At 37.5% G+C, this 25,453-nt stretch overlaps 1 protein-coding gene across 7 annotated transcripts in view; it reads left to right on the forward strand.

The window, feature by feature from the left end:
• The window catches only part of TASOR (transcription activation suppressor), a gene marked incomplete at its 5' end in the record, with an annotated part of 55,533 nt that overhangs the window by 10,415 nt on the left and 19,665 nt on the right, over positions 1–25,453 (forward strand). For all 7 annotated transcript variants that reach the window (XM_084903094.1, XM_084903090.1, XM_084903096.1 and 4 more), the window contains 12 exons: positions 2,399–2,491; positions 3,292–3,364; positions 4,194–4,285; positions 4,757–4,894; positions 6,631–6,755; positions 8,790–8,821; positions 9,502–9,607; positions 11,630–11,733; positions 11,813–11,916; positions 22,291–22,363; positions 22,450–22,521; positions 23,470–24,168. In XM_084903094.1, coding sequence (XP_084759220.1) covers positions 2,399–2,491; positions 3,292–3,364; positions 4,194–4,285; positions 4,757–4,894; positions 6,631–6,755; positions 8,790–8,821; positions 9,502–9,607; positions 11,630–11,733; positions 11,813–11,916; positions 22,291–22,363; positions 22,450–22,521; positions 23,470–24,168 — 1,711 coding nt within the window. The remainder of the gene's footprint in view (positions 1–2,398; positions 2,492–3,291; positions 3,365–4,193; positions 4,286–4,756; positions 4,895–6,630; positions 6,756–8,789; positions 8,822–9,501; positions 9,608–11,629; positions 11,734–11,812; positions 11,917–22,290; positions 22,364–22,449; positions 22,522–23,469; positions 24,169–25,453) is intronic.

Consider the following 25,453-nt stretch of genomic DNA (forward strand, 5'->3'; position numbering starts at 1 on the left):
ATGTTGGTTTGCTTGAATTTGTCCCAGAGGATTCTTACATTATCTTCAACTTTCTGGATTCTCTTGTCTTCTTGCTTCTGCGGAGAAGTATCTTCTGGCTCTTTTATGTTTCAAATCTTTGACTTGATTCTTGCGATCTTCCATTCTGTTTTTAGGACTCTGTATAATATTTTTTATTTCAGACAATGTATTCTTTATTTCTTGTTGATCCATTATTATTTCTTGTTGATCCCTTATTATTTCTAGTTGATCCCTTTTCAAATCCTCATAGGTCTTATCAACCTATTCTAGGAAATTCTTAAAAAACCTTATAAGCGTGGTTTTGAATTCTATATCCAGTCGCTTTTTGTCCTCCATTTCTTTCGTTTGTGATCTGTTTCCTTGTCTTGGCATTTTCGCAGCTTCCCTGAGTTGGTAGCCTTAAAAGTCTCTGTGTTCAGCTTGGATGGGGCGGAGTTTCAGGGTGGAGCCTACAGCCTGGCTTCCGTCAGCCACGTTCTATGAGGCTCCTGAGTCTCAGTATTCCTCAGGGTCCTTCAGTACTCATTGCAAGCACCTCTGAGAGAAAGGTGCCCTTGAGTTTCGCCTGCTACCAAACAGTCGAGGCTCTCCCCCAATGAGCCCGGAACTGGGTTCAGTTCAGTAGGAAGTGGGGGTGGAAGTGGGGTTCAGAGCAGTCTGGAACTTTTGTCTCCTTCCCGCTAGGGCAATCCAGTGGCACAGTCAACCGCCCGTTCTCTGAGTGCAATGTGCGCGCCTCGGGGACTTCCTTTTGCCACTCCCCTAGGTTTCCGCCTTACAGCCCAGGTTTCCTCTGTATGAGCCTGGTTCCCCAGGGTCTGTCCTAGAACGGGTTCAGTGCAGTCAGAACTGGATCTCAGCACAGTCCGGAGCTTTTGTCTCCTTCCCATTAGGGAAATCTAGCAGCAGAGCTAACAGTGCGTCCTCTGCGCGTAATGTGCGCGCCTCCGGGGCTCTGCCTTTCGTCGCTCCCCTGAGATTCTGCCTAACAGCCCAGGCTCCCTCTGTATGAGCCTGGGTCCCCAAGGTCTGGCCTAGAACTGGGGTTCAGTGCTGTCGGATCTGGAGTTCAGCACAGTCTGGAGCTTTTATCTCCTTCCCGCTAGGGATCGCCAGCCAGGCACTCAGCCTCCCCCTCCTCTCCGGCACCGTCCTCTCCGTGCGCGCGACGTGTCTCTGTACCTTAGGCTTTTACAGCTCCTCTGATTTTCCTTCTGGTTTTCTCTTTCCTTCTCATTGTAGAATTTCTAGTCAGTCGACTTTCCTGTAGTTCTGGGTAATGTCCATTTTGTATTTTAGTTGTATTTTATTGAAATTGTTGTGAGGCTGCAGATAGGTGTTACCTATGTCGCCATCTTGGATTCTCGATGTTTGGATTATCTTAATAGTAAAATTCTTAGTGAATAAAGTATGAACAGGGGGAAACAGTTAAGCATGTTAGATAGTGAATTTACCTCTCATGTATGAGAATATTCTTTTGAGTTTTGATTTAGGAAAAGCCAACATGTAATTCTGAAGTGTAATACAAATGAGGTGTTTAGAAATATTTGATGTATAAATTGCTTTCTAATGTACATAAATACTATTAATTTTGTATTTTTTTAAAGTTGGTTAACTCAGTATTACCAAATTTTAACTTTGAAAGGACCTCTAATGTTACTGACTCCCAAAAAAAATGAAAACCTTGGTAGTTTGATGTGGTTTCATTTTATGACAGATTATTTGTTAATTTTATATGAAAATTGAGTCTATAGATTCTCTGATTATATTATTAAAGACCAATAATGGCCTGTCTACTACATATAGATCTATTAGATATGGGCTCCATATTTTGAATATATCTATCATGTATCTTTAGATACAAGCAAAAGCCAGCAGTTTTGTGGTGACTTAGAGTTCAGATGTACTTAAACCAAGTCGGTCTTTATCCTGGTAATATGTTTGGAATGTGTTTTATGTACGTAGCATTAGAATACACTTTTAAGAAATGAAACATTTTTTCTTGTCTAATTGAGTTTATAGTTTAGAAGTGGGTCATTTAACAGATTTATTAAGCCACTTAGTCTTTGTAGTGCACAATGTTAAAATGAGTGATCCAAAAATAACTAAAACTTGAACTTAAAAATAGAGTTGGAATTGTAAAATTTTAATAGAAATTAAGTTAAAATTGATAAATACTAGATGCTCATTTGACTATATTGTGAAGGTAAAGAACCAATTAAAACAGTAAAAAAATGGGAACACAAACTATAAAGAGAGAAAATATAATTTGTACTTTAGTAGGTTTAAAATTTTTTAAAAACAAAATTACTGAACTCTTAGCTTAAAAAATGTAATTACATGCTACAGAGCTGTTTATAGGTTTAATTTCACTTAGTTTACAGAAAAACGAAGAGAACTGAAGTTTGATGGCCGTTCAGATAAAGAACTTTCAGAATCCTATGCATTTTTGATGGTTAATCGCTATCAGGTAAGTGATTCATTTAAAAAAAAAAGCAATTTGAGAATGTTCCCATTGTTAGTTACTAATTTTTCATTTATTCAACAGTACACTTGATAATTATAAGTAGCATGTTCTTGATGTATAAGTAGAAGAAATAATTTAGTGAGGCAAAGCTATTTCATTGTTTTGTGATTTGTTTTTCAAAGGTGCTCATTTTTTCCTGACAAAACCTATTTTTTTACCTTAGAATGTGCTTGATAATGAATAATTTTCCCTTTATTAAAATATATCCTTTATTGGTTATATGTGCTTGGAGCCAGTTTTTCATCTTTAATTGATTCTTTAAAATTTCTTTTTTTATTTCAGAGAGGAAGGGAGAGTTCGAGAGAGAGAAACATCAATGATGAGAGAGAATCATTGATTGGCTGCCTCCTGCACACCCCCTACTGGGGATTGAGCCTGCAAGCTGGGCATGTGCCCCAACTGGGAATCAAACCGTGACCTCCTGGTTCATAGGCTTTAGTTGAGTTACTTTCTCTTTAAATAGTTTTAATTCACTTTAAAATGGGATGCTTATATATGAGCGATATGAATTCTGTGTATCTAGCATAAACAAAACTGGATTCCAGTTATGGTTACATTAGAAGTGTAAGCCAGTTTCACGTTAATATTTAGTCATAAACTGTTTTATATATAAAATTTCTATAATGTTAAAAATACATAGTTTAGAAACTTAGATTTTATTTAAAACAAGTTTACAGAATATCTTTTCACATTTTTAATGTGTTATGATTGCACACAAAAGATGAAGTGTTTTGTTTATTTAGGTTCAAAGCATATGTGAAAAAGGACTAGAGGTGGGCCAGTCCAAAATAACAATTCTTGGCAGTCCTTCCATGGGTAATCTTTTTTTCTTTTTTCATTTGTGTACTATGAAGTTGCCATTTAAAATTATATTATTTGATTTTACTGCAATTCTTACCATTACATTTATGTATTAGAGGCCCAGTGCACGAAATTTATGCATAGAGGGCAGGGGGCGTGTCCCTCAGCCTGGCCTGCACCCTCTCTAATCTGGGATCCCTTGGGGGATGCCGACTGCAGGTTTAGGCCCGATCCAATCTTGCACTGCTGGCTCCTAACCACTCACCTGCCTGCCAGCCTGATCACCCTAACTGCTCTCCCCTGCTGGCCTGACCCACCTAACTGCTCTTCCCAGCCTACCTGATCCCTCTACCTGCTCTCCCTGGCCTACCTGCCGCCCTTAACTACCTCTGCTTCGGCCCTGCCCCATGGCTTTGTTTGGAAGGACGTCTAGATAGAAGATGTCTGGTCTAATTAGCATATTACCCTTTTATTAGTTGTCATAGTTCCAGAAAAGGAGACCGATTTTAGGTTTTGTGACGTGAAACCAGTTTTATTATTTGTTTTTAATTTTTGCATGCTATCCAAAATGCTTTTTGTAATAACACAGTAAAAAAAAAAAAAAGGTGCTTTTTTTTTTTTTTTTTTGTCTTAGTCGAGTACTAGTGGTTTGAAATTTTCTATTAGTTTCATATTTTGTTCTGGTTTTATTTTTGTGTTGGTGAAATATAAGGTATCTTTGCTCTCATTACATTTTCTAAAAAGGTGTCAGTCATATAATTTCTTATCATTAGATTAAATATTTATATTTTTTTGTATTTGTGTCATTCAAATTTAAATTAAAGAAGTTTTTCCTCTTTATTAGGTATCTATCTTTCTAAGTATCCTGATTTGTTACAAGCTAATCCTTTGGAAGCTGGGACAGTGGGTGATGTTATTATTTTTAAAATAATGAAGGTAATTTCAACTTTTACATTTCATATATCAAAGACAACATTTGATTTGGATTTTAGTTGACCCTGTTTTTAGGAGATTAAATTAAAAAACAGCTTGCTTGTGTTTGGTATAGAAAGATACTTTTGAGAATGATTTGCCATCTTTGATGTAAGCTTACTGTATTTTAGAGTTTGCCTTTTCTTTCAAAAAAAATAGAATGAAGAATGGAGGGTAATATATTGGTAATGTTATTTAGACTAGCGAAAAGTATTGTGAATAAAATTTTTTCTTTCTTATAAAATAAATTCAAACACTTTTTTATGGTTAACTTTTTCTTCAATATTTACAAAATGTGTTGGGTGTTACTTTATTATCACATATTAAAGGGGAAAAAACCTGTTGTTATAGGTGACCTATATTCAAAGAAATAGTCTGTAATAATATAGTCAATAATTAGGTTTGGGTGGACTTAAAATGTTTTCTCTGTTTTAGGGTAAAATAAAAAGTATATATGAACCCATGGGTGTAAAAAGTGCTTTGGATCCAACACCAAAGCATGAATGTCATGTGTCGAAGAATGCCAATAGAATTACATCACTTTTGGCTTACCGAGCCTATGAGCTTACTCAAGTAGGTACCTGAATCCATTTTAGTGTTACCATATGATATCTGTTTGTCACCAAATCCTTTAAAATGTCCCATTTTCAGTTCCTTCTGCCACCACACCAGTCTAGGCTCTGGTTTCCACATATTATTCCCAGACTCCAGTGTCTTGGCTGTTTGTCCAGTGTTTCCAAGACAACTTAGAAATATAGACTTACAGATATTCAGAATCCTTAGCCTAATTCACCCTGCCTGTACACTGTTTTGTCCATCATGTTTTTTTGTTTTTGTTTTTTTATGAGCTCTGCCCTTACCTCATTTCATTTTGAAGCCTTGGCTTTTCTTGGCTTAGAGTTTTTGCCTAATAATATAATATTCATCCTTCAAAGTTGAGTTGAAGCCCCTTAAAATACCTTAATTCATATTATTTTGTACTATTGATTTGATAAAATATTTTCTACTTTAACTTTTAAGATGCAAACTTAAATTAAGTTTTAAGCTTTATTCAGATATAATTGATACACAGTAAACTACACATACTTGAAAGTGTTCTAATTGATGTATTTTAGTCATTGTGTTATATATGATGTTTGACTATAAAGTAAGGTCATTTTTAAAGTAATGTTTCTAACAAATGTGCAGGACGCAGCCAATTGATATTTAAATTAAAAAACTTAATATTTTATTTTTGAAGAATCTCAGTGTGCAAGACCTGTTGGTGGGGGCTTTTAGCAAAAATTATATTCACCAAGGTTGTCTGGACGGACTCTTTTGATTACCTTCTGGACAGTGGTAGTATTGGTAGATAAGAGATATAAACTTATAGTAATTATTGACCTTTCTAGGAGAACTTATAAACTGGCTTGATATTTCAAAAAACTTTCCAGGCATTTTCAGAGCAACAACATACCCCAAGGGAATGGACTTTGAAGGATAATGCCTTGTTTATAAACTGAGGCACTCTTTTTAAAAAACTTTTTATTTATTTCAGAGTGGAAGCGAAAAGGAAAAGGGGATAGAAACATCAATGATGAGAGAGAATCATTGTTCGGCTGCCTCCTGCATACTCCCCTACTGGGGATCGAGCCTGTAACCCAGGCCTGTGTCCTGACCAGGAATCTGAACCATAACGTCTTGGTTCATGGGTTAACGCACTCAACCACTGAGTCACACTGGCCGGACAAACTACTAGTCTGCAAGTCACAAAACCCTGGTCTAATAGGTGAAGGGGAGATGCAGATGGGCAGAAGGAAGAGGGTCACGACCTATGTTTGTGATCTCTCTTTTTTTGTCTGCAGTTAAAGCAAAGACTATGTTTTCCTTTTGACATGAACAACATGGTAGGTTTGGTTGAGGTTGTGTGTAGTATTTTAATTTTGTATTAAATTGGCTTTTCTGAGCTGATATGGGAGCCCCATTTGTAACATTTTTATGAGGAAATTTGTTGACCATATTCCTCATGGTCATCTCTTTAAGAAATAAAATTTTGGAAAACCTACTAGTATTTTGGCATCATATATATATATATATATATATATATACACACACACACACACACTCACACACACACACATGCAGAATATCTTATAACATAAAATGAATATAAAGTACAAATTATTAAATTGGCAAGCAGTGCTTAAAGATATTTTCTGATAGAGGCACATTCAAGTGTTATATTTTTCAAAAAATCAGGCAGATAAATATAAGATTCCCACTCTGTATTTTTGCTTTCTTAAGTTAATTTTGCATTTTCTTATTTTTAGTATTACTTTTATGAGTATGGCTTTGATGAACTAAGGCGAAGACCAAGACACGTGTGTCCATATGCAGTTGTGTCTTTTACTTACCAAGATGATATACAACCTCCGAAGTTTGTGCCTTCATTAAGGTAAGGTTTAGGAGTTTTGAGCATCTTTCAGAATGATATTATATATCTTGGACTGCATAGTTAGAAGGAGCCCTTTGTTTTGTTTCCATCCGCCCCCCCTTAAGATTAATTAGATACATAAATATTCATTGTGATTTAAAAAGTCAGTGTAGCCCGGCTGGTATGACACATTAGTTGAGCATTGACCTATGAACCAAAAGGTCACGTTCGATTCCTGGTCAGGAAACATGCCTAAGTTGCAGGTTTGACCCCCCTCCCAGTGGCATGCAAGAGGCAGCCAATCAGTGATTCTCATAATTAGTGTTTCTATCTTTTTCTCCCTTTCTGAAATCAGTAAAAATATATTTTTGAGGTTAACCTTTTTATTAGTTTCCAGATCCAAGTGTTGTCTTCATTTGTTTGAGATCTAACACTTTTTTCATACCATGAAACGATCAAGTATGGATTCACATATCCAAACATTTCTATGTGTGTATGTATCTATATCATTCCTATGATACATTTGTTATGGTGCCTTTCAGCACTTTAATAATTATGAGGTCATACTTTCAGGAATAATGACTATCCATTAATTTTCTTTGCCTTCTCTTTGATTCCATCTTTTAACCTTCATAGCATTTAAAACAAGCATTGATTGAACATCCTTTCTGTACCTTGAATGCCACTTTTAATGTGCCTGCCTTAGGGCCTCTGCATTTGCTGTTCCTTCTCTTTCCCCCAAGTATCTGCATAATGTACAGCTGCACTTCCTTAAAGGTGACCTTATTAATGATGTCTTCTGTGATATTTTTTTAACCTTTGTACTCTTATTGTCTGTTTTTACTCCTTAGAACTTAAACCCATCACCATCTGATAAATACCTTTCTTATTGTTGTCTGTCTACCTCATGAGAGTATAAGCTCTATGAAGGCTGGGGACTTATTCATCCCTGTAGTCCTGTTACTTAGAATATTAGTAAATTTTTATTGAATAATGAATGACTACATTTAAATATGTATTGGGGCCATTTCTTTGAATCTTATCACTAGAACTAGACACCCGGTTTATGAAATTCATTCACGTGGGGGAAGGGGCCATGTCCCTCAGCCTAGCCTGCACCCTCTCCAATCTGGGACCCTTCAGGGATGTCTGACTGCCCGTTTAGACCTGATCCCAGTGGGTCTAAACAGGCAGTCAGACATCCCTCTCACAATCCAGGACTGCTGGCTCCCAACTGCTCATCTGCTTGCTTGCCTGATTGTCTCTAATCACTTCTGCCTGCCAGCCTGATCACCCCCTAGCCACTCCCCTGCCAGCCTGATTGACACCTAACTGCTTCCCTGCTGGCCCAATTGCCCCTAATTGCCTTCCCCTGCTGACCTTGTCACCCCTAACTGGGTGACTGCCCACCCTTGCTGGCCTGGTTGCCCCTAACTGTCCTCCCCTACAGCCCCAGTCAACCCTAACTTCCCTCCCTTGCCAGCCTAGTTTCCCCTAACTGCCCTCCACTCACAGCCTGGTCACCCCTAAGTGCCCTCCCCTGCAGACCTGGGTTCCTGCTAACTGCCCTCCCCTACAGACCTGGATCCCCCCCTAACTACCCCCTCCTCCCCGTAGGCTTGATCCTCCCCAACTGCCCTCCCCTGCAGGCCTGATCCCCCCCTGCCAGCCATCTTGTGGGCATCTTTGACCACATTGGGGTGGCCATCTGTGTGTTGGAGTGTTGGTCAATTTGTATATTACCTCTTTAATATAAAGGATAAAGTAATTAACAGAGATTTTAATAAACTCTTCTTTTCTCCTGATGAATATTTTTGGGTAAAACAGTACCTTAGTTTTTGGCAAATAAGGTAATTCAAGTCAAGTAAGTAATTATTTTCTCCAAGTAAACTTGGATTTATTAAATGTTACAGTAAGCAATTACTGCTCCCCCCTACTTGGATGGAGAACTTAATTCTCTTGTATAGTATGCATTAAAAATAGCACCTATCTCAAAGTCCTGAGTGTTAACTTTTATATTAACAATTAGTAATTAAAAAAAATTTTTTTTTGTAGATCTAACAGCTTTAATGCAGATAGAAACACAGGTAAGATTCTTTAGTTTTCTAAATTGAAAGAGTACATGCACATAGTAAAAAAATAATGAATTAAGTGCTTTGATTTATTTTCATAATGAATGAGAGTCTACAAAGTATGAAAAGGAGGGTGAGGCCATGCTCTGATACAGGATCAACATTTGGTCATCTAGGCATAAGGTATCCTTGAGAAGCTGCTGCTGCTGCGAATAGATCAGGTTTGACCACTTGGATTGATAATAGTAAACAATACAAGTTTCACAATTCAGCCTTTTAAAAGTATTAAATTCGTCAAAGGTTTAGGTCAGGTTTTTCCACAATGAAAAGAGATTGAGTAGAAGGTATGAGACATAGTATGGATTCATGTAGTTAACCGGATTTCATATAGTCTCCTTGGGGGGAAATAAGAGGATAGACTAGATTGTCTTTGCTCCTCAGTTTTTTGATATGAAGACATTTAGACAAAATTGTTATTTTCTGCAGCTGAAGTAATTTTGTAGAGGAAACGATAGCTTAAACAAAAAAGCCTAATATTTGAATTCTCCTGTAAATAAAAATTTCAAATGCTTTGTTTTGTTCTACAAAACCTTATTTCTAGATGTTTTTCCCCTTTTTTCTAGTAAACATATATTTGCTTCTGGGTTGCCAAGAATTGTGTCTTTACCCCACCCTTTTTTTTTTTTTTTTTAAAGATAAATTTCATTATACCTTGTGGAAGGGACAGCTTTTAAATAAAGGAAAGCTTTTGTGCTATATTTCTCTGAGGTCAGCCACTCGTGCTTTTTTGCCTATCAAACTGTAAGTATGCAATATTGAAAAAATAGCAATTTCTCTACTTGCTTTTCTTATTTATATTTAAATTTTATTTTGGGCTCTGACCAGTTTGGCTCTGTGGATAGAATGTCAGCTTTTCGGACAGAGGGGTCAAAGGTTCAGTTCCGGTCAGGGGCATGTGCCTCAGTTGCAGGCACATCCCCGGTGGGGAGTGTGCAGGAGGCACTGAATCGATGTTTCTCTCTCATTGATGTCTCTAACTCTCTCTCTCTCTCCCTTCCTCTCTGTAAAAAATCAATAAAATATATTTTAAATTTTACTTTGGTACTTTGATCCATAAGAACTTAGATATCAGTATTGGTTTGTTTTTTTAAAAAGATTGATTTGATATCTTTAGAAACTTAATTGGTACAATAAGTCCTCTGGTTTTTTTCTTGGTGTGAAGATAGGCTAAAAAGTCATACACATTCATGGCTTAAAACTTTTTCCTAATGAATTTAAATCGTTAAAGTGATTTTTAAAAGTTTTATCCTATCCCTGGCTGCTTTGGCTCAGTTGGTTAGAGTATTGTCTCAGACACTGAAAAGTGGCAAGTTTGAATCCCTGGTAAGGGTGCGGTCAGGAGGCAACCTAATCAATTGATGTTTCTCTCTAATATCGATGTTTCTTTAACTTCTCTCTTCCTACTCCCCCTCTGTGTCTTTCTCCCTCTCTCCTCTTTTTTCTTTCTAAAATCAATACAAAAATTTTTATCTTAATTAGATGTATTTTCCATATGGCTGTTTGAACACCTGGATCAGACCTAAATGGGCAGTCGAACATCCCTCTCACAATCCAGGATTGCTGGCTCCCAACTGCTTGCCTGCCTGCCTTCCTGATTGCCCCCTAACTACTTCTGCCTGCCAGCCTGATCACACCCTAACCACTCCCCTGCCAGCCAGTTTGCATATAGCTGCCCTCCACTGCAGGCCTGGTCCCCCCCCCAATTGCTCTCCACTGCAGGCCTGGGTCCCCCCAAACTGCCCTTCCCTGCAAGCTGTTCACTCCCAACTTCCCTCCTCTGTCTCCTGGTCACCCTTAAATGCTCTCCCCTGCAGGCTTGATCACCCCCAACTGCCCTCCCTGCTGGTCTGATCGCCCACAACTGTCCTCCCTTTTAGATCTGGTCCCTCCCAGTTGCCCTTCCTTGCTGGCCACCTTATGTCCACATGGGGGCAGCCATTTGTGTGTTGGAGTGACAGTCAATTTGCATATCATCCTTTTATTATGTAGGATTTAGAAAGGATAGAGGCCTGGTGCACGGGGGGGGGGGGGGGGGGGGGCAGCTAGTTTGCCCTGAAGGGTATCCCTTATCAGGGTGGGAGTTCCCTTTGGGCATGGGGTGGCCTGGGCAAGGGACCTGTGGTGGTTTGCAGGCCGGCCCTGCCCCCCGGAGACCCAAGCAGAGGCCCTGGTATCTGGGATTTATTTATCTTCTATAATTGAAACTTTGTACCTTTGAGCAGAGAGAAGCCTCCTGCTCACTCTGTGGCCACAGCCATTTTTGTTGGGATTTATTTATCTTCTATAATTGAAACTTTGTAGCCTTGAGTGGAGGTGCCAGGGCAGGTAGAAAGCTTGAGTTCCTCCATCACCGGGGGCAACCCAAGCCTCCTGCTCTTTCCATGGTCTAGCCATCTTGGTTGGGTTAATTTGCATACTGGCTCCTGATTGGGTGGTGGGCATGGCTGATGGGTATAGCTGAGGTATAATCAATTTGCATATTACTCTTTTATTAGATAAGATTGGCATGTAGAATTCGCTTTTGTCTTAAATTTGGAAGGTTGGTAATATTGCCATACTGTGTATCTATTTACCTGTACATCTGGACTTTCCATATCAAATCATCTTTAAAGTACAGTATTAATAAATATGCTCTTTGTTTTCCAGCAACGTGTGTGTGTGTGTGTGTGTGTGTGTGTGTGTGTGTGTGTGTGTAAAAGAGAGATACCATTGCTGGAGTTAAAAATACATGTAAGGAAATATGCTTCTTCAATTTTCTTTTAGTCCTGAGAAGCTAGATGTTGAAACAGTTATGAGTATTGATCATCTGAAACAGAAAATTCCTCCAGCACTGTTTTACAGGGAAGCATACTTCGGTTCAAATGAAGGTGAAGTAATTTAATTTTACTGAAATATAAGAAGCAGATTTGAATCTGAATATTTACTATGTATTTTTTCTTATGTCAGTTTTGAAGAATGGAATGTATTGCAGTCTTTATGAAGTCATAGAAAAGACAAGAATTGGAAGTAACATGGAGAGTTTACTGCAAAAACTAGAGAAAGAAAAACTTGTGAGTAAAATTTAAAATGTTCTTTCTTCCTTACAAATTGTTAATAAGTGATCATATTAATATTTCAGTTTATTTCATTTTTATCTCAGAAAGTACCACAAGGTCTCTGTTTTTGTTGCTACTATTTAATTAACAGCATTTTACTATGGCCTTTGATACTCTCCTTTATAGCCGTGATACTTAGACCTTCTACAGAGCAGTCTTCCCATGAAGTGTCTTCGTGGTATTTTGTAGTTGTGACTGTGATATTAAAAAAAAACAACAACACTTTTTGAATGTCATGTATTTATGTAAGTTCAGTAAAAACTGAGGGAAAGAGACTCTGTTCTCATAGACCAGTGGTCAGTAAACTCATTAGTTAACGGAGTGGCAAACTGCAGCTCAGGAGCCGCATGTAGCTCAAGAGCCACAGTTTACCAACCACTGTCCTAGACCACACAGCGATAAATGAAATTACTCAAATAGGTGTGGTTCCAGTAGAGACATTGCCATATTTAAAGATTTTTTAAAAAAGGTGCTTTGTGAGGTTGAAGAAATGAAAGAACATTGTTGTAGTTCAGAGAAAGTGGTAGAACATGAGGCTGGAAAAGGGTGTAGGAATCTATATCCTACAGCATCATGCAGGCAGTGTTCAAATATTTGGAAGTTTGGACTTGATCCTAAGAGCAATGGTTTTTAAAGGGAGTTGGATGAGGTTTTGATTACGTATGCAGCATGATCAAATCTTTGTTTTGTGCTTACCTTGGTTATTATGTAGACAATGAAGGAGGGAGAGAGAGATGATGTATGTTTGGATGAGAAAGGTAAGAATGATGAGACTGGTTTAAGAGATTTTGCATATTAGCCTTTTATTTTATATAGAAGGATTTCTTTTTATTATTTTTTTTATTAAGGTATTATGTAAGATAACATATCTTACCTTTGCCCCACACCCCACTACAGGTCAGTGGGTATCCTACCTAATAAGAGAGTATTATGCAAATTGACTGTCACTCCAACACACAAGATGGCTGCTCCCATGTGGACACAAGATGGCCAGCAGGAGAGGGCAGTTGGAAGGGACCAGGCATGCAAGGGAGGGCAGTTAGGGGTTGCCAGGCCTGTAGGGGAGGGCAGTTAGGGGCGATCAGGCTGGCAGGGGAGTGGTTAGTTGTGATTAGGCTGGCAGGCAGGCAAGCAGTTGGGAGCCAGCCGTCCTTGATTGTGAGAGGGATGTCCAACTGTCCTTTTAGGCCCCATCGCAGTAGGACATCTCTTGAGGGGTCCCAGATTGGAGAGGGTGCAGGCTGGGCTGAGGGGCACACCCCCCATGCACGAGTTTTGTGCATTGGACCTCTAGTTGAATATATTGAATTTAGGTAGAGAAATTACGTCAGGCATCAGATTGTGATGGGTTCAGGAGTGATGCTAATATGTACAGTTTAGTTGAAGGAGATGAGGTGATTGCAGAGAAGAGTAGTGGCTATCCCAAGGATTCTGTTAACATGAGATAAAGGTGAATTCATGTTTAAATGCTAATCATGTTCCAGTAGAAAGAAGGTGTTTTTTTTTGTGTGTTATTTTTTTTGTGTGTGCAGGTATGCCATTTCATACAGGTTATTTAGCAGTTTACTTATTTTTACTCCTTACGTTTTGAGGCTCAGTTTCCAGGTATTCAAATGGAGATTTGTATCACTGATTTTCAGAACCCACAACTTTATTTTAATTGTCTACATAGGTTTTTCATTGTATACATATAGATTTGCTTAACCAATCCATTGTTTATAGATGGGAGCATCAAGCTATATACAAATTTATAGGTAGAATTTGTAAACTTATGAATTGGTGGACACTCAGCAATAACTCTTTGAACAACTGGTTAGAAACCTTTAGGCCAGGCATCTTATAACATACACATACATACACACAAATGCACGCACATTCAATACATGTGAATATATATTTATATTTATACTAGAGGCTTAGTGCACAAAATTTGTGCACTCAGAGGGGGGCTGGGGGGAGCATCTCTCAGCCTGGCCCGCACCCTCTCGAAATGTGGGAGCCCTCAAGGCATGTCCGATTGCCATGGAGATGGGAGAGGCTCCCACCAACACCGCTGCGCTCACCAGCCGTGAGCCTGGCTTCTGGCTGAGGGAGTGCACTAACCACCAAGGGGCAGCTCCTGGATTGAGTATGTGCCCCCTGGTGGTCAGTGCACATCATAGTGACTGGTCATTCTGCCGTTCGGGCAATTTGCTTATTAGCCTTTTATCATATAGGAGGATTTATTTTTTATTTTTTAAATTTATTATTTTATTTTTTATTAAGGTATTATGTGTGTACATACAATACCTTAATAAAAAATTTGGTATCCTGCTATATTACCATTGCCCCCACCACCACCCACTCCCATACATGTCCTCACCCCCAATGTTTTGCATCCTTTGGTTATTCTTATATGCATGCATATAAGTCCTTCGGTTGACCTCTTATCTCCCCCACCTCTCCCTAACCTTCCCGCTATAATTTACAGTCTGTTTGATGCTTTACTGCCTCTTTATCTATCTTTTTGTTCATCAGTTTATAATGTTTTTTATCCACAAATGAGTGAGATCATGTATTTTTCTTTCATTGCCTGGCTTATTTCACTTAGCATAATGCTCCCCAGTTCCATCCATGCTGCGGCAAATGGTAAGAATTCCTTCTTTTTTATAGCAGTATAGTATTCCATTGTGTAGATGTACCATAGTTTTCTAATCCACTCATCTGCTGATGGGCATTTTGACTGTTTCCAAATATTAGCCATGGTGAATTGTGCTGCTATGAACACAGGGGTGCATATACCCTTTCTGGTTGGTGTTTCTAGTTTCTTGAAATATATTCCTAGAAGTGGGATTGGTGGGTCAAATGGGAGTTCCATTTTCAGTTTTTTGAGGAAACTCCATACTGTTTTCCACAGTGGCTGCACCAGTCTGTATTCTGACCAACAGTGTATGACGGTTCCTTTTTCTCCACATCCTCTCCAACACTTGTCATATGTTGTTGATAGCCATTCTGACAGGTGTGAGATGGTACTGCATTGTCATCTTGATTTGCATCTATTTAGTGACCTTGAGCATATTTTCATGTATCTCTTGGCCTTCCTTCAGTCTTCTTTTGAAAAGATTCTATTTAGGTCCATTGCCCATTTTTTTTATTGGATCATTTATCTTTTATTAAGTTCTATAAGCTGCCTGTAGATGTTGGAGAATAAACCTTTATCAAATATGTTCTTTCATACAGTGGACTTTCTTATTGTTTTGTTGATGGTTTCTTTTGCTGTGAAAAAGCTTTTTATTTTGATGTAGTCCAATTTGTTTATTTTCTCTTTAGTTTCCATTGCCCTAGAAGCAGTATCAGTGAAGAAGTTCTTTCGGCATATGTCTGAGATTTTGCTGCCTGTAGATTCCTCTAGTATTTTTATGGTTTCCCATCTTATGTTTAAGTCCTTGATCCATTTTGAGTTTATTTTTGTATAATGTGTAAGTTGGTGATCTAGTTTCATTATTTTTCATATATCTGTCCAATTTCACAACACCATTTCTTGAAGAGACTGTCTTGGCTCCATTGTATGTTCATGTCTCTTTTGCCAAATATTAATTGAGCAGAGTAGTTTGGGTTGATATCTGAATTCTCTATTCTATTCCATTGGTCTAAATGTCTGTTCTTGTGCCAGTACCAGGCTGTTTTGAGAACAGTGGCTTTGTAATACAGCTTGAAATCTGGTATTGAGATCCCTCTTACTTTATTATTCTTTCTCAGAATTGTTGTGGCTATTCGGGGTCTTTTTTTATTCCATATGAGTTTTTGGAGAGTTCTTTCTAGGTCTGTGAAATATGCTGTTGGTATTTTAATGGGGAGTGCATTGAATCTATAGATTGCTTTGGGTACTATAGACATTTTAATTATGTTGATTCTACTAACCCATGGTATAATATAACATGGTATATTCTTCCATTTGTTTATATCTTTCTCTATCTCTTTTTTTTTTCAGTGTCTTGTAGTTTTCCACGTATAAATCTTTTACCTCCTTAGTTAAGTTTATTCCTTGGTATCTTAATTTTTTGGTGCAATGGTAAATGGGATTGCTTTTTTGTCTCTGTAAATTCACTATTGGTGTATAGAAATGTCATAGATTTCTTGGCGTTAATTTTGTATCCTGCTACATTACTGAATTCATTTTTTAATTCTGTTAGAGTTTTTTGATGGAGTCTTTCGGGGTTTTTATGTACAGTATCATGTCATCTGCAAATAAGGACAGCTTATTTTTTCCAATTTGGATGCCTTTTATTTCTTTTTCTTGTCTAATTGCAGTGGCTAACACTTCCAGTACTATGTCAAACAGGTGTGGTGAGAGTGGGCATCCCTGTCTTGTTCCTGTTCTTTGGGGAAATGGTTTTAGTTTTTGCTCATTGAGTATGATGTTAACTGTGGGTTTATCATTATAGCTTTTACTATGTTGAGGTAATGATCCTTCTATTTCCACTTTGTTGATAGTTTTTTATCAAGAAAGGGTATTGGGTTTTGTCATATGCTTTTTCTGCATCAATTGATATGACTGTGATTTTTATCTCTCAATTTGTTTATGTAATGTATCATGTTTATTGATTTGCTGATATTGTACCATCCTTGCATTTCTGGGATAAATCCTACTTGGTGTATGATCTTTCTGATGTACTGCTGGAGCTGGTTTGCTAGAATTTTGTTGAGGATATTGGCCTGTAATTCTCCTTCATTGTGTTGTCTTTATCTGGTTTTGGTATTAGGGTAAGGTGACCAGACATCCTGCTTTTGGCAGGACAGTCCCGGTTTTTAACAGTTTGTCCCGCGTCCTGTGATACTGCCCTCATAGGAGCTTGGAAGTGTTCCTTCCTTTTAATTTTTTTTGAATAGTCTGAGGAGGATAGGTTTTAGTTCTTCCTTGAATGTTTGGTAAAACTCTCCTGTGAAGCCATCTGGCCCCGAGCTTTTGTTTGCCGGGAGCTTTTGATAACGGCTTCAATTTCTTCCATAGTTATGGCCTATTGAGCTGTTTAGATTCTTCCTGATTGAGTTTTGGAAGGTTGTGCTTTTCTAGGAATCTGTCCATTTCCTCCAGGTTGTCCAGTTTGTTGGAATAGAGTTGTTTGTAGTATTTTGTAATAATCCTTTGTATTTCAGTAGGATCTATTGTTATTTCACCTCTTTCATTTCTGATTTTGTTTATTTGGGTCCTCTCTCTTTGCTTCTTGGTGAGCCTGGGTAGAGGTTCATCAATCTTGCTTATCCTTTCAAAGAACCAGCTCTTGGTTTTGTTGATCTTTTGTATTGTACCTTTGGTCTCTATGTCATTTATCTCCACTCTGATCTTTATTATTTCCTTCCTTCTGCTTACCCTGGGCTTTTCTTGTTGCTCTTTTTCTAACTCTTTGAGTTGTAGGGTTAGGTAATTTATTACCATTGTTTCTTTTTTTGAGGTAGGCTTGTAGAGCTGTGAACTTCCCTCTTAAGACTGCTTATCCCATAGATTTTGTATTGTTGTGTTTTCATTGTCATTTGTTGCCATGGTGTTTTTTATTTCTTCCTTGATCTCTCTGGTAACCCAGTCATTGTTTAATAGCATGCTGTTTAGTCTCCATGTGTTTGATTTCTTTGGATTGTGTTTATTGTAGTTGATTTCCAGTTTTATGCCACTGTGGTCTGAGAAGATACTTGATATGATTTCTTTGTTCTTGGATTTGAAGAGACTGCCTGTGTTCCAACATATGGTCTGTCTTTGAAAATGACCCATGTGCACTTGAGAAAAATGTATGCTCTGTGGCTTTGGGGTGAAATGTTCTGAAGATGTCAATTAATTCCATCTGGTCTAGTGAGTCACTTAGGATTGGGGTTTCTTTGCTGATTTTTTGTTTAGAGGATTTGTCCAATGGTGATAGTAGGATATTAAATTCTCTTACTATGATTGTATTGATGTCAATCTCTCCCTTGATTTCCTCCAGGAGGTTTTTATTTTTTTTATTTGGGTGCTCCTGTATTGGGTGCGTAATATGTTTACCAGAGTTATTTCTTCTTGTTCCATTGCTCCCTATAGTGTTATGAAGTGCCTTTTTTATCTCTTGTTATGTCCTTCACTTTAAGATCTAATTTGTCAGATATAAGTATTGCTGCCCCAGGTTTTCTTTTTATTTCTATTTGCCTGGAAAGCCTTTTTCCATCCCTTCACCCTCAGTCTGTGTGCATCTTTTTTTCTGAGGTGGATTTCTTATAAACGGCAGATATATGGATCTTGTTTTCTTATCCAATCCATTACCCTGTGTCTTTTGATTGGGGTAATTTATCCATTTACATTTAAAGTTATTATTGATAGGTACTTATTTGTCGCCATTTTTATTCTTTACCCCTGTGTTCCTTCTTCACTTCCTTTTATTTATTTATTTTTTTACAGCAGACCCTTTAGCATTTCTTGCATTGCTGGTTTGGTGGTAATAAATTCCCTTAGTCCTTTTTTTGTCTGAAGCTCCTGATTTCACCTTCAATTTTGATTGATAACCTTTTTGGATACAGTATTCTTGGAATCAGACCCTTTCTTTGCATGACATTGTATATTTCATCCCATTCCCTTCTGGTCTGATGAGTTTCTGTTAAGAAATTAGTTGCTAGTCTGATGGAGGTTCCTTTGTATATAATTTTCTGTCTCTGGCTACTTTTAAGATTCTTACTTTGTTGTTGTTTGCCAATTTAATTGTAATGTGCTTTGGTGTCAGTCTTTTGGGGTTCATTTTGCTTGGGACTCTGTGAGCTTCTTGGATTTATGTGGGTTTTTTCCTTCTCTATATCAGGGAAGTTTTTCTGTCATTATTCCTTCAAACAGGTTTTCTATTCCTTGCTCAATTTCCTCTCCTTCTGGAACTCCTATTTTACGGATGTTGTTTTGTTTCGTGTTATCCCAAAGTTCCCTTAGGCCAGGGGTCCTCAAACTTTTTAAAGTGGGGGCCACATCACGGTCCCTCAGAGAGCTGGAGGGCCGGACTATATGAACTACTAATTCCTACTGTAACCCCTCGGCTGCGCTCACTGCCCAAAAAACCTGGCGGGCAGGATCAGACTCCTCTGCGGGCCGCATGTGGCCCGCGGGCCGTATTTTGAAGACCCCTGCCTTAGGCTCTCCTCTTGCTTTTTAATTAATTTTTTTTTTTTAGAAACTGCTCTACATGGGTATTTTTTCCTATCTTGTTTTCTAGTTCACTGATGCGGTCCTCTGCTTCTTCTAGTGTACTCTTGATGCTTTCTATTGAGTTCTTTACAGCAGCAATGCCATTTTTAATTTCTTCTTGTTTCTACTCATATTGTCGAATTTGTCTTTCATTCTTTTCAGCCACCTTATGACCATTTCTCTGAATTCTTTCTCTAATAGGTTGCTTGCTTCTATTTTGTTTACTTCCTTTTCTGGTGATGTCTGCTTTTCTTTCATATGCAGGCTGTTTATTTGTTTCCCCATGGTCTCTTTTCTCTGGATGTCTAGTTATGTAGTTCTCTCTTTCCTGAGGCAGGATCTGTGTCACTGCGGGTCTGGGCTCACTCAGGGGGCCTTTGGGATTCAGTTTGGATGGAAGGCCTGACTTCCTCTCTGTCTGGTGGTCTTATTCAGTGTTAGGCCATGTGGGTCTCTCCAGATAGCAGTTCAGAGCACAGAGGCTTATTCTCAGTGTGACCTCATCCACATAGCTACTGGGGCCTGGCTCTTCTCTGGGTCATTCAACTGCATGCAGCTGTGGCTGGTTGGGGAGTGTGGGGAGGCAGAGCTCTATTTGGGAGGATTTCTTGTTTCCCTCTGAAAGCCTGGCTATAATAGAAGTGTTCCTCATGATCAAAATCTGTTCAGTTACTGAGTTCAGAAAGTAAAAGTGAAAGTGTAGATATTTAGTTTGGATCTGGTGAGTTATCCAAATCAGATAGCTTTTACATTTCAGAGAATGAGTGTTGAGAATCTGGACTGTGAGCAGTTTATCAGAAAATCATATTTTCTCTTCAGTTCCTAATAATGAAAATCTTTGGAAGGATAAGAAGGATGCTGGCATTTTGTTCTTAATCTGTGCGAGGTTTGTGGAAGACTGGGTCTTTCCAGAATCAAGAAGTGAAGTAATATCCTAGATCTTAGAGAGAATGGGCATTCCATAAGAATACACTACCTGAATTTCATGCACTGGGCCTCTAGTCAAATAATAAAAATGCACACACTGGGCTAATACTCTTTTCTGAAAGAAACAGTAAGATGTAACAAATAGAGGCAGTAGGGGCATAGAGTTTATAGGTATGATTTTCCTTTTCTTTCATTTAAAAAAAATATTTTTATTGATTTCAGAGAAGAAAGGAGAGGGAGAGAAAGATAGGAACATTGATGATGAGAATCATTGATCTTCTCCTCCTACACACCCCTACTGGAGATTGAGCCTGCAACCCAGGCATGTGCCCTTGACCGGGAATTATGACTTCCTGGTTCATAAGTTGATGCTCAACCACTGAGCCATGCTGGCTGGCTGTGTATTTCCTTTTCTAGAGAGCTTAAACTTTCTTTGAGCTAAAGTCACAGTTATTACTGCTAAAGCCTGTCTGGGTGTTTTTAGGGTGTTAATTCCCTTAGAATTGAGGACAGTGGTCTTTATAAAGACCACTCACTAAGCCACAGGAATTTTAAAAGCCTGGTATTTGGAGTGGGTGAAAAATTAAAATAATTTGTGACCACACACAACATGAAAATTTTATTTGTGTTTTACAACTTACTGTTTTGACAACCAGGAGTTGGACAAAATGTTATAAAGGATATGATATATAAAACTTTTAGATAAAAGTGTTTGAGTCTGAAACAAAATATTTATGTACACTGTCCACCTTTTGAGTGTTCAAACAATGTTTTATTTATTTATTTATTTATTATTATTTTTTAATATATTTTATTGATTTTGTACAGAGAGGAAGGGAGAGAGATAGAGAGTTAGAAACATCGATGAGAGAGAGTCATCGATCAGCTGCCTCTTGCACACCCCCTACTGGGGATATGCCCGCAACCAAGGTACATGCCCTTGACCGGAATCGAACCCGGGACCCTTCAGTCCCCAAGCCGACGCTCTATCCATTGAGCCAAACCGGTCTCGGCCAAACAATGTTTTATTAAATGTAAATTGGTAGCATAGTTTTCAGCCTTAAAATTATGGGTTCGTACACAAATTTTGTTTGTTGGAATTATTTAATAGGAATTTGTGGCACAAGTTTTCTTTCAAGGGAATCATTCCACTTCAAAAGGGTATACTCTCCAGTGCATTCCTGGCTAACTTGGCATTCTTGTCTTTTTATAATTTATCCTAGGATCTTTCTTTGTATGCTTGTCTTGGACATTTGTCCTAATCTGCCCTTACCCATTTGCCAGGCATAAGTATTCTGATGTCTATCATATTATAACTCTGCCTTTGTTCAGATGTTGCCTCTGTTGAAATGTCCATCCCCCAATCTCAGGTTCTTGGCACTGTACCCATCCTTCAAAATTCACCTCCAAGTACTCTTTGTTTCTTTTCTGATCATAAATGAACTGTATTTTTTCCTTCATGTTGTTTTGTAAATCTTATTAAGAATTTGTCTGTCTTAATCTAATTATTGATATTTTCTGTGTATCTCTGTCCACCCAATTATAAACTACTCGTGATCTTGTATTGTCTTTAAAGTAATTTCTGGCAAGGCAATTTGCCTTATGTGTGAAAGATTTTCATTAAATATCTGAAGAATTAGCAACACATTTCATTTGTGATTAGCCTGAACTCTTAAAGGCAGCATTTGCGTTATACTTGTTTTATATTTCCAACATCCAGCACACTGCCTTTGCAATCAGCATGTCTTTTGAATTGCTTTTGAAGGGTTTAGTTTGACACTTATATTTTAGTGTCAAGGGAAAATCAACAAGTTGGTTTCACAGTAAATTAGAGGAATTTTCTCATTTAAGTTACGAAAACTAAACAATATTTTATTAGAATTCTGTGAATTAGCAGAGTTGGAGAAGAGTTTTTAACAATGAAGGGGCAATATGTTTTCTAACACTTTGCACTCCGCTGTCCCCTCTCAGGGGACATCGGAATTCTAGCATATCACTCGGATGTCCCCTCTCAGGGGACATTGCAGTTTATTAGTGATTACGGGGAATTGAGTTATTTCAACGCACGTTTCCGCCGCAAAGTAGCTTCGAGTAGCTGGTAGCCAATGTCCAGAATGGTTCGGAGTGAAAAGGGTTAAAGATGATCAAGAACTAATTAGCAGAAACTTCTGTATCTGCCTTATGGATAGTAATAATAAAGCAGATTAAATTTTTTCCCTCTTCTAAAAATGCAGGTTCTTGTTAAACCTTTGGGTGACCGAGGATACCTTTTTCTTCTCTCTCCTTTTCAAATGGTTTCTCCATATGGTAGGTAATGTCTTTAATTTTTATAATTCTTTTTTAAGTTTTTAGGTAAAACACATTGCCAATTAATTTGACTTTTGTTTTTTTAGAACATCAAACTGCCAGATCTCGAATCCTACATGCTTTGTTTCTGTTTCAAGAATCTAGAGGCATAGTTACTTGTAAGTTCTTTGACTATCTTAATCCAGTCTTATAGATACGTATATTGAAAATTTCCAGATAACTCTCTAAGGAGTTTGTTTTTCTTATATCATGTTTTAGGAAATACTGGGGTAGTAAGAGATATTTGCAATGTAAAGTACAAATTATATGACTTGATTTATTTTTTTACTATGAAAAATTATTTGGGTTTTAATAGTTTCCCTCCCCCCACTAAATGTTAATTATAATTGTTATAACACAATAGCTTTTGGGGGTTTTATAAAATATGATTTTTTAAAAATCTTAGTTCATTTTTGCATTCACATTTTAGCAATTGTAAAAGCATCATGTGCTGGCCTAAATATTAGGCCATTCAAAATTAATTAGAATTTTTCACACTGATATCAGACAAAATCTGCTTTTCACCATTCCTAAGAACTAACTTTAGTGCTATTTTAAGATAAAGTTCCCACTAATGGCTTTCACTGTTAGATTAAGAATGAGATTCTCAGTTGTAGCACTCTGTGCCTGCATATCTCCTTATAGGGATAGAGTTCTTACGAAGGTGTTACAACAGGAAAGAATGCCATTGCTATCCTGGTTAGGACTATCTTATGAGGAGCCTCATATCTTGCCCTGCTTCTTTATTTCTCCTGATATTTTGCTTGCCCCAAGTTGGAAGGCCTAATTACAAAAGGAAATGAGATCTTCAATGAGTGGGTACTTTTCCCTTTAAAAATATAATATGTTCTATAATTTTCTTTGTTTTAGTTTCTTATCGGCTTGTTTTAGACCCCTAGACTTAGAAACATGTGATTTGTATATTTCTATGTTACATATATGTATTAAGGTACATACGAGTTTGGTTCACCATTAATGTATGAATGTTAACATTTCTTTGGCAATATATAGATCTGTATTTGATTAGTTTCTTCATTGCTAACATGGCGTACTCTTTTTGTTTACAGCACAAAAAGGTTCAACCAATGTAGCACCACCGGAAAGACACGAGAGCATGCAAGATATATTAAAAATAACTCAGTTTTTACAATTTGCTTTGATTCGGTGTCGAAAGGAATTCAAAAATATAAATAGTATAAATTTCCATTCTGTCGTTGAAAAGTATGTATGTGAATTTTTTAAGCGAGGTTTTGGTTCAGGTAAACGAGAGTTTACTATGTTTCCATATGATTCACGATTAGATGATAAAAAATTCTTATACCCAGCTCCAAGAAATAAATCCCATATTGATGATTGTTTGCGCACCTATATTTTTCGGCCTGAAATGTATCAGTTACCTATTTGTCAGTTAAAAGAGCTATTTGAAGACAATAGAAAACTTCAACAGTTTGGTCAACTTTCAGATTATGAAGGCCACGAAGAAATGAATGGCACAAAAAAGAAATTTGGGAAACGAAATAACTCAAGGGGTGAGACTATTAAACCTGGAAAGCAGAAGTCATCTCACTCTTTGGATTATGATAAGGATAGAGTCAAAGAATTGATTAATTTGATTCAATCTAGGAAAAAAAATGTGGGTGGGGACTCAGACACAGAAGATATGAGAAGCAAAACTTTCTTGAAGAGGAAGCTTGAGGATCTGCCTGAAAATATGAGAAAGTTCGCCAAAACCAGTAATTTAGCTGAAAATTGCCATCTATATGAAGGTAAAATATCAGTTTGCTCATATAATATAAAAATAACCAAAAATATAGTAAAGTAGCTCTGTCCTTGCTTCTAGGATAGGGGTCTGCAGATTACAAAATGAAAGCCAATCCAGCCTGTTTTCTGTTTTTGTAAAGAAAGTACTGGAATACAGCCGTGCCTGTTCATTTATGTGTATACATAGCTGCTTTCACACTATTCTGGCAGAGTTGGGACAGATTTTATGGCCCACAAAGAACAAAATATTTACTGCCCGGTCCTTCACAGAAAATACAGTTATTTGCCAACTCCTACCCTAGCACATTGGATTTCTGAATTGTGTAGCGTAGACAAATGTGAGAAAGTATTCTCAGCTTTTAGCCTACTAATTGGACCACTTGTCCTTTTATATTTCTTTAATTTTATAATTGGAAAAGTATAAAATATTGGGGGTTTGAGGAGTGTTACTTAATGAGGGGAATCTTCTTAACTTTAAAATAAAATTTCTTAGATGCCATTACTGTTTTTCTTAGATGCATACATATGTTTTTTTCTACCCTGGGAATCCAGTAATATGTTTGCGCCCCCCCCTCCCTTTTTCCCCCTAGTTTTCTTTGCTTTAGTTGACATAAGAAGAAATGGGAGGCCTTTGTCTTAATGTGTTTCAATATTGCAACTATTTTAAAATACTTTTTTTATCTATATTTTTAAGATTTTTACACTGCTAGTACATAAGCATGAAATACGTTTCTTTATATTTAGTACCTTTTTGGTAACAGTCTACATTTTATGCTGCTGCTACTGTTCTTATTAACTAGGCAGATATTTAATAACATGTGGCTAGTGGCTGCCATATTGGATAGTGCAGAAAGCTTAATTTAAATGAAACAAAAATTAATTTCCTTTGTTAAACCAGCTAAACCACTTTATTGAACAGTACAGATCAAGAACATTTGCATCTTTGCAGAGAATTTTATTTGACAGTGTTGTTTTCAATAACTTTTTTTTACGTTTTCTAACGTATCTTTGTCCGTATTCTTATCACCTGGGTGACTTCCTAGCTTCTATCACTCACTTCAGTATGATGCTCTTCTCAATACTGCTTTGCTCATTTGCCACCGATCTCAGTTTCTGTATTCATCTTTCAGGTTTTTTTCTGGGTTGGCAACATCTACCCTGAGTAGCCATATTCCCCATTCTTCCTTTACATGCTCCTTGGTTAAAGCTCATCTTTCTCAGAATATGTCTTGATTAGCCATTTATCATACTTCTATTTCTTTCTTTTTGAAGCATCTTTGATTTCTCTCA

Source organism: Pipistrellus hanaki, assembly GCF_964339955.1.
Source record: "Pipistrellus hanaki genome assembly, chromosome: 13".
Classification (NCBI taxonomy): domain Eukaryota; kingdom Metazoa; phylum Chordata; class Mammalia; order Chiroptera; family Vespertilionidae; genus Pipistrellus; species Pipistrellus hanaki.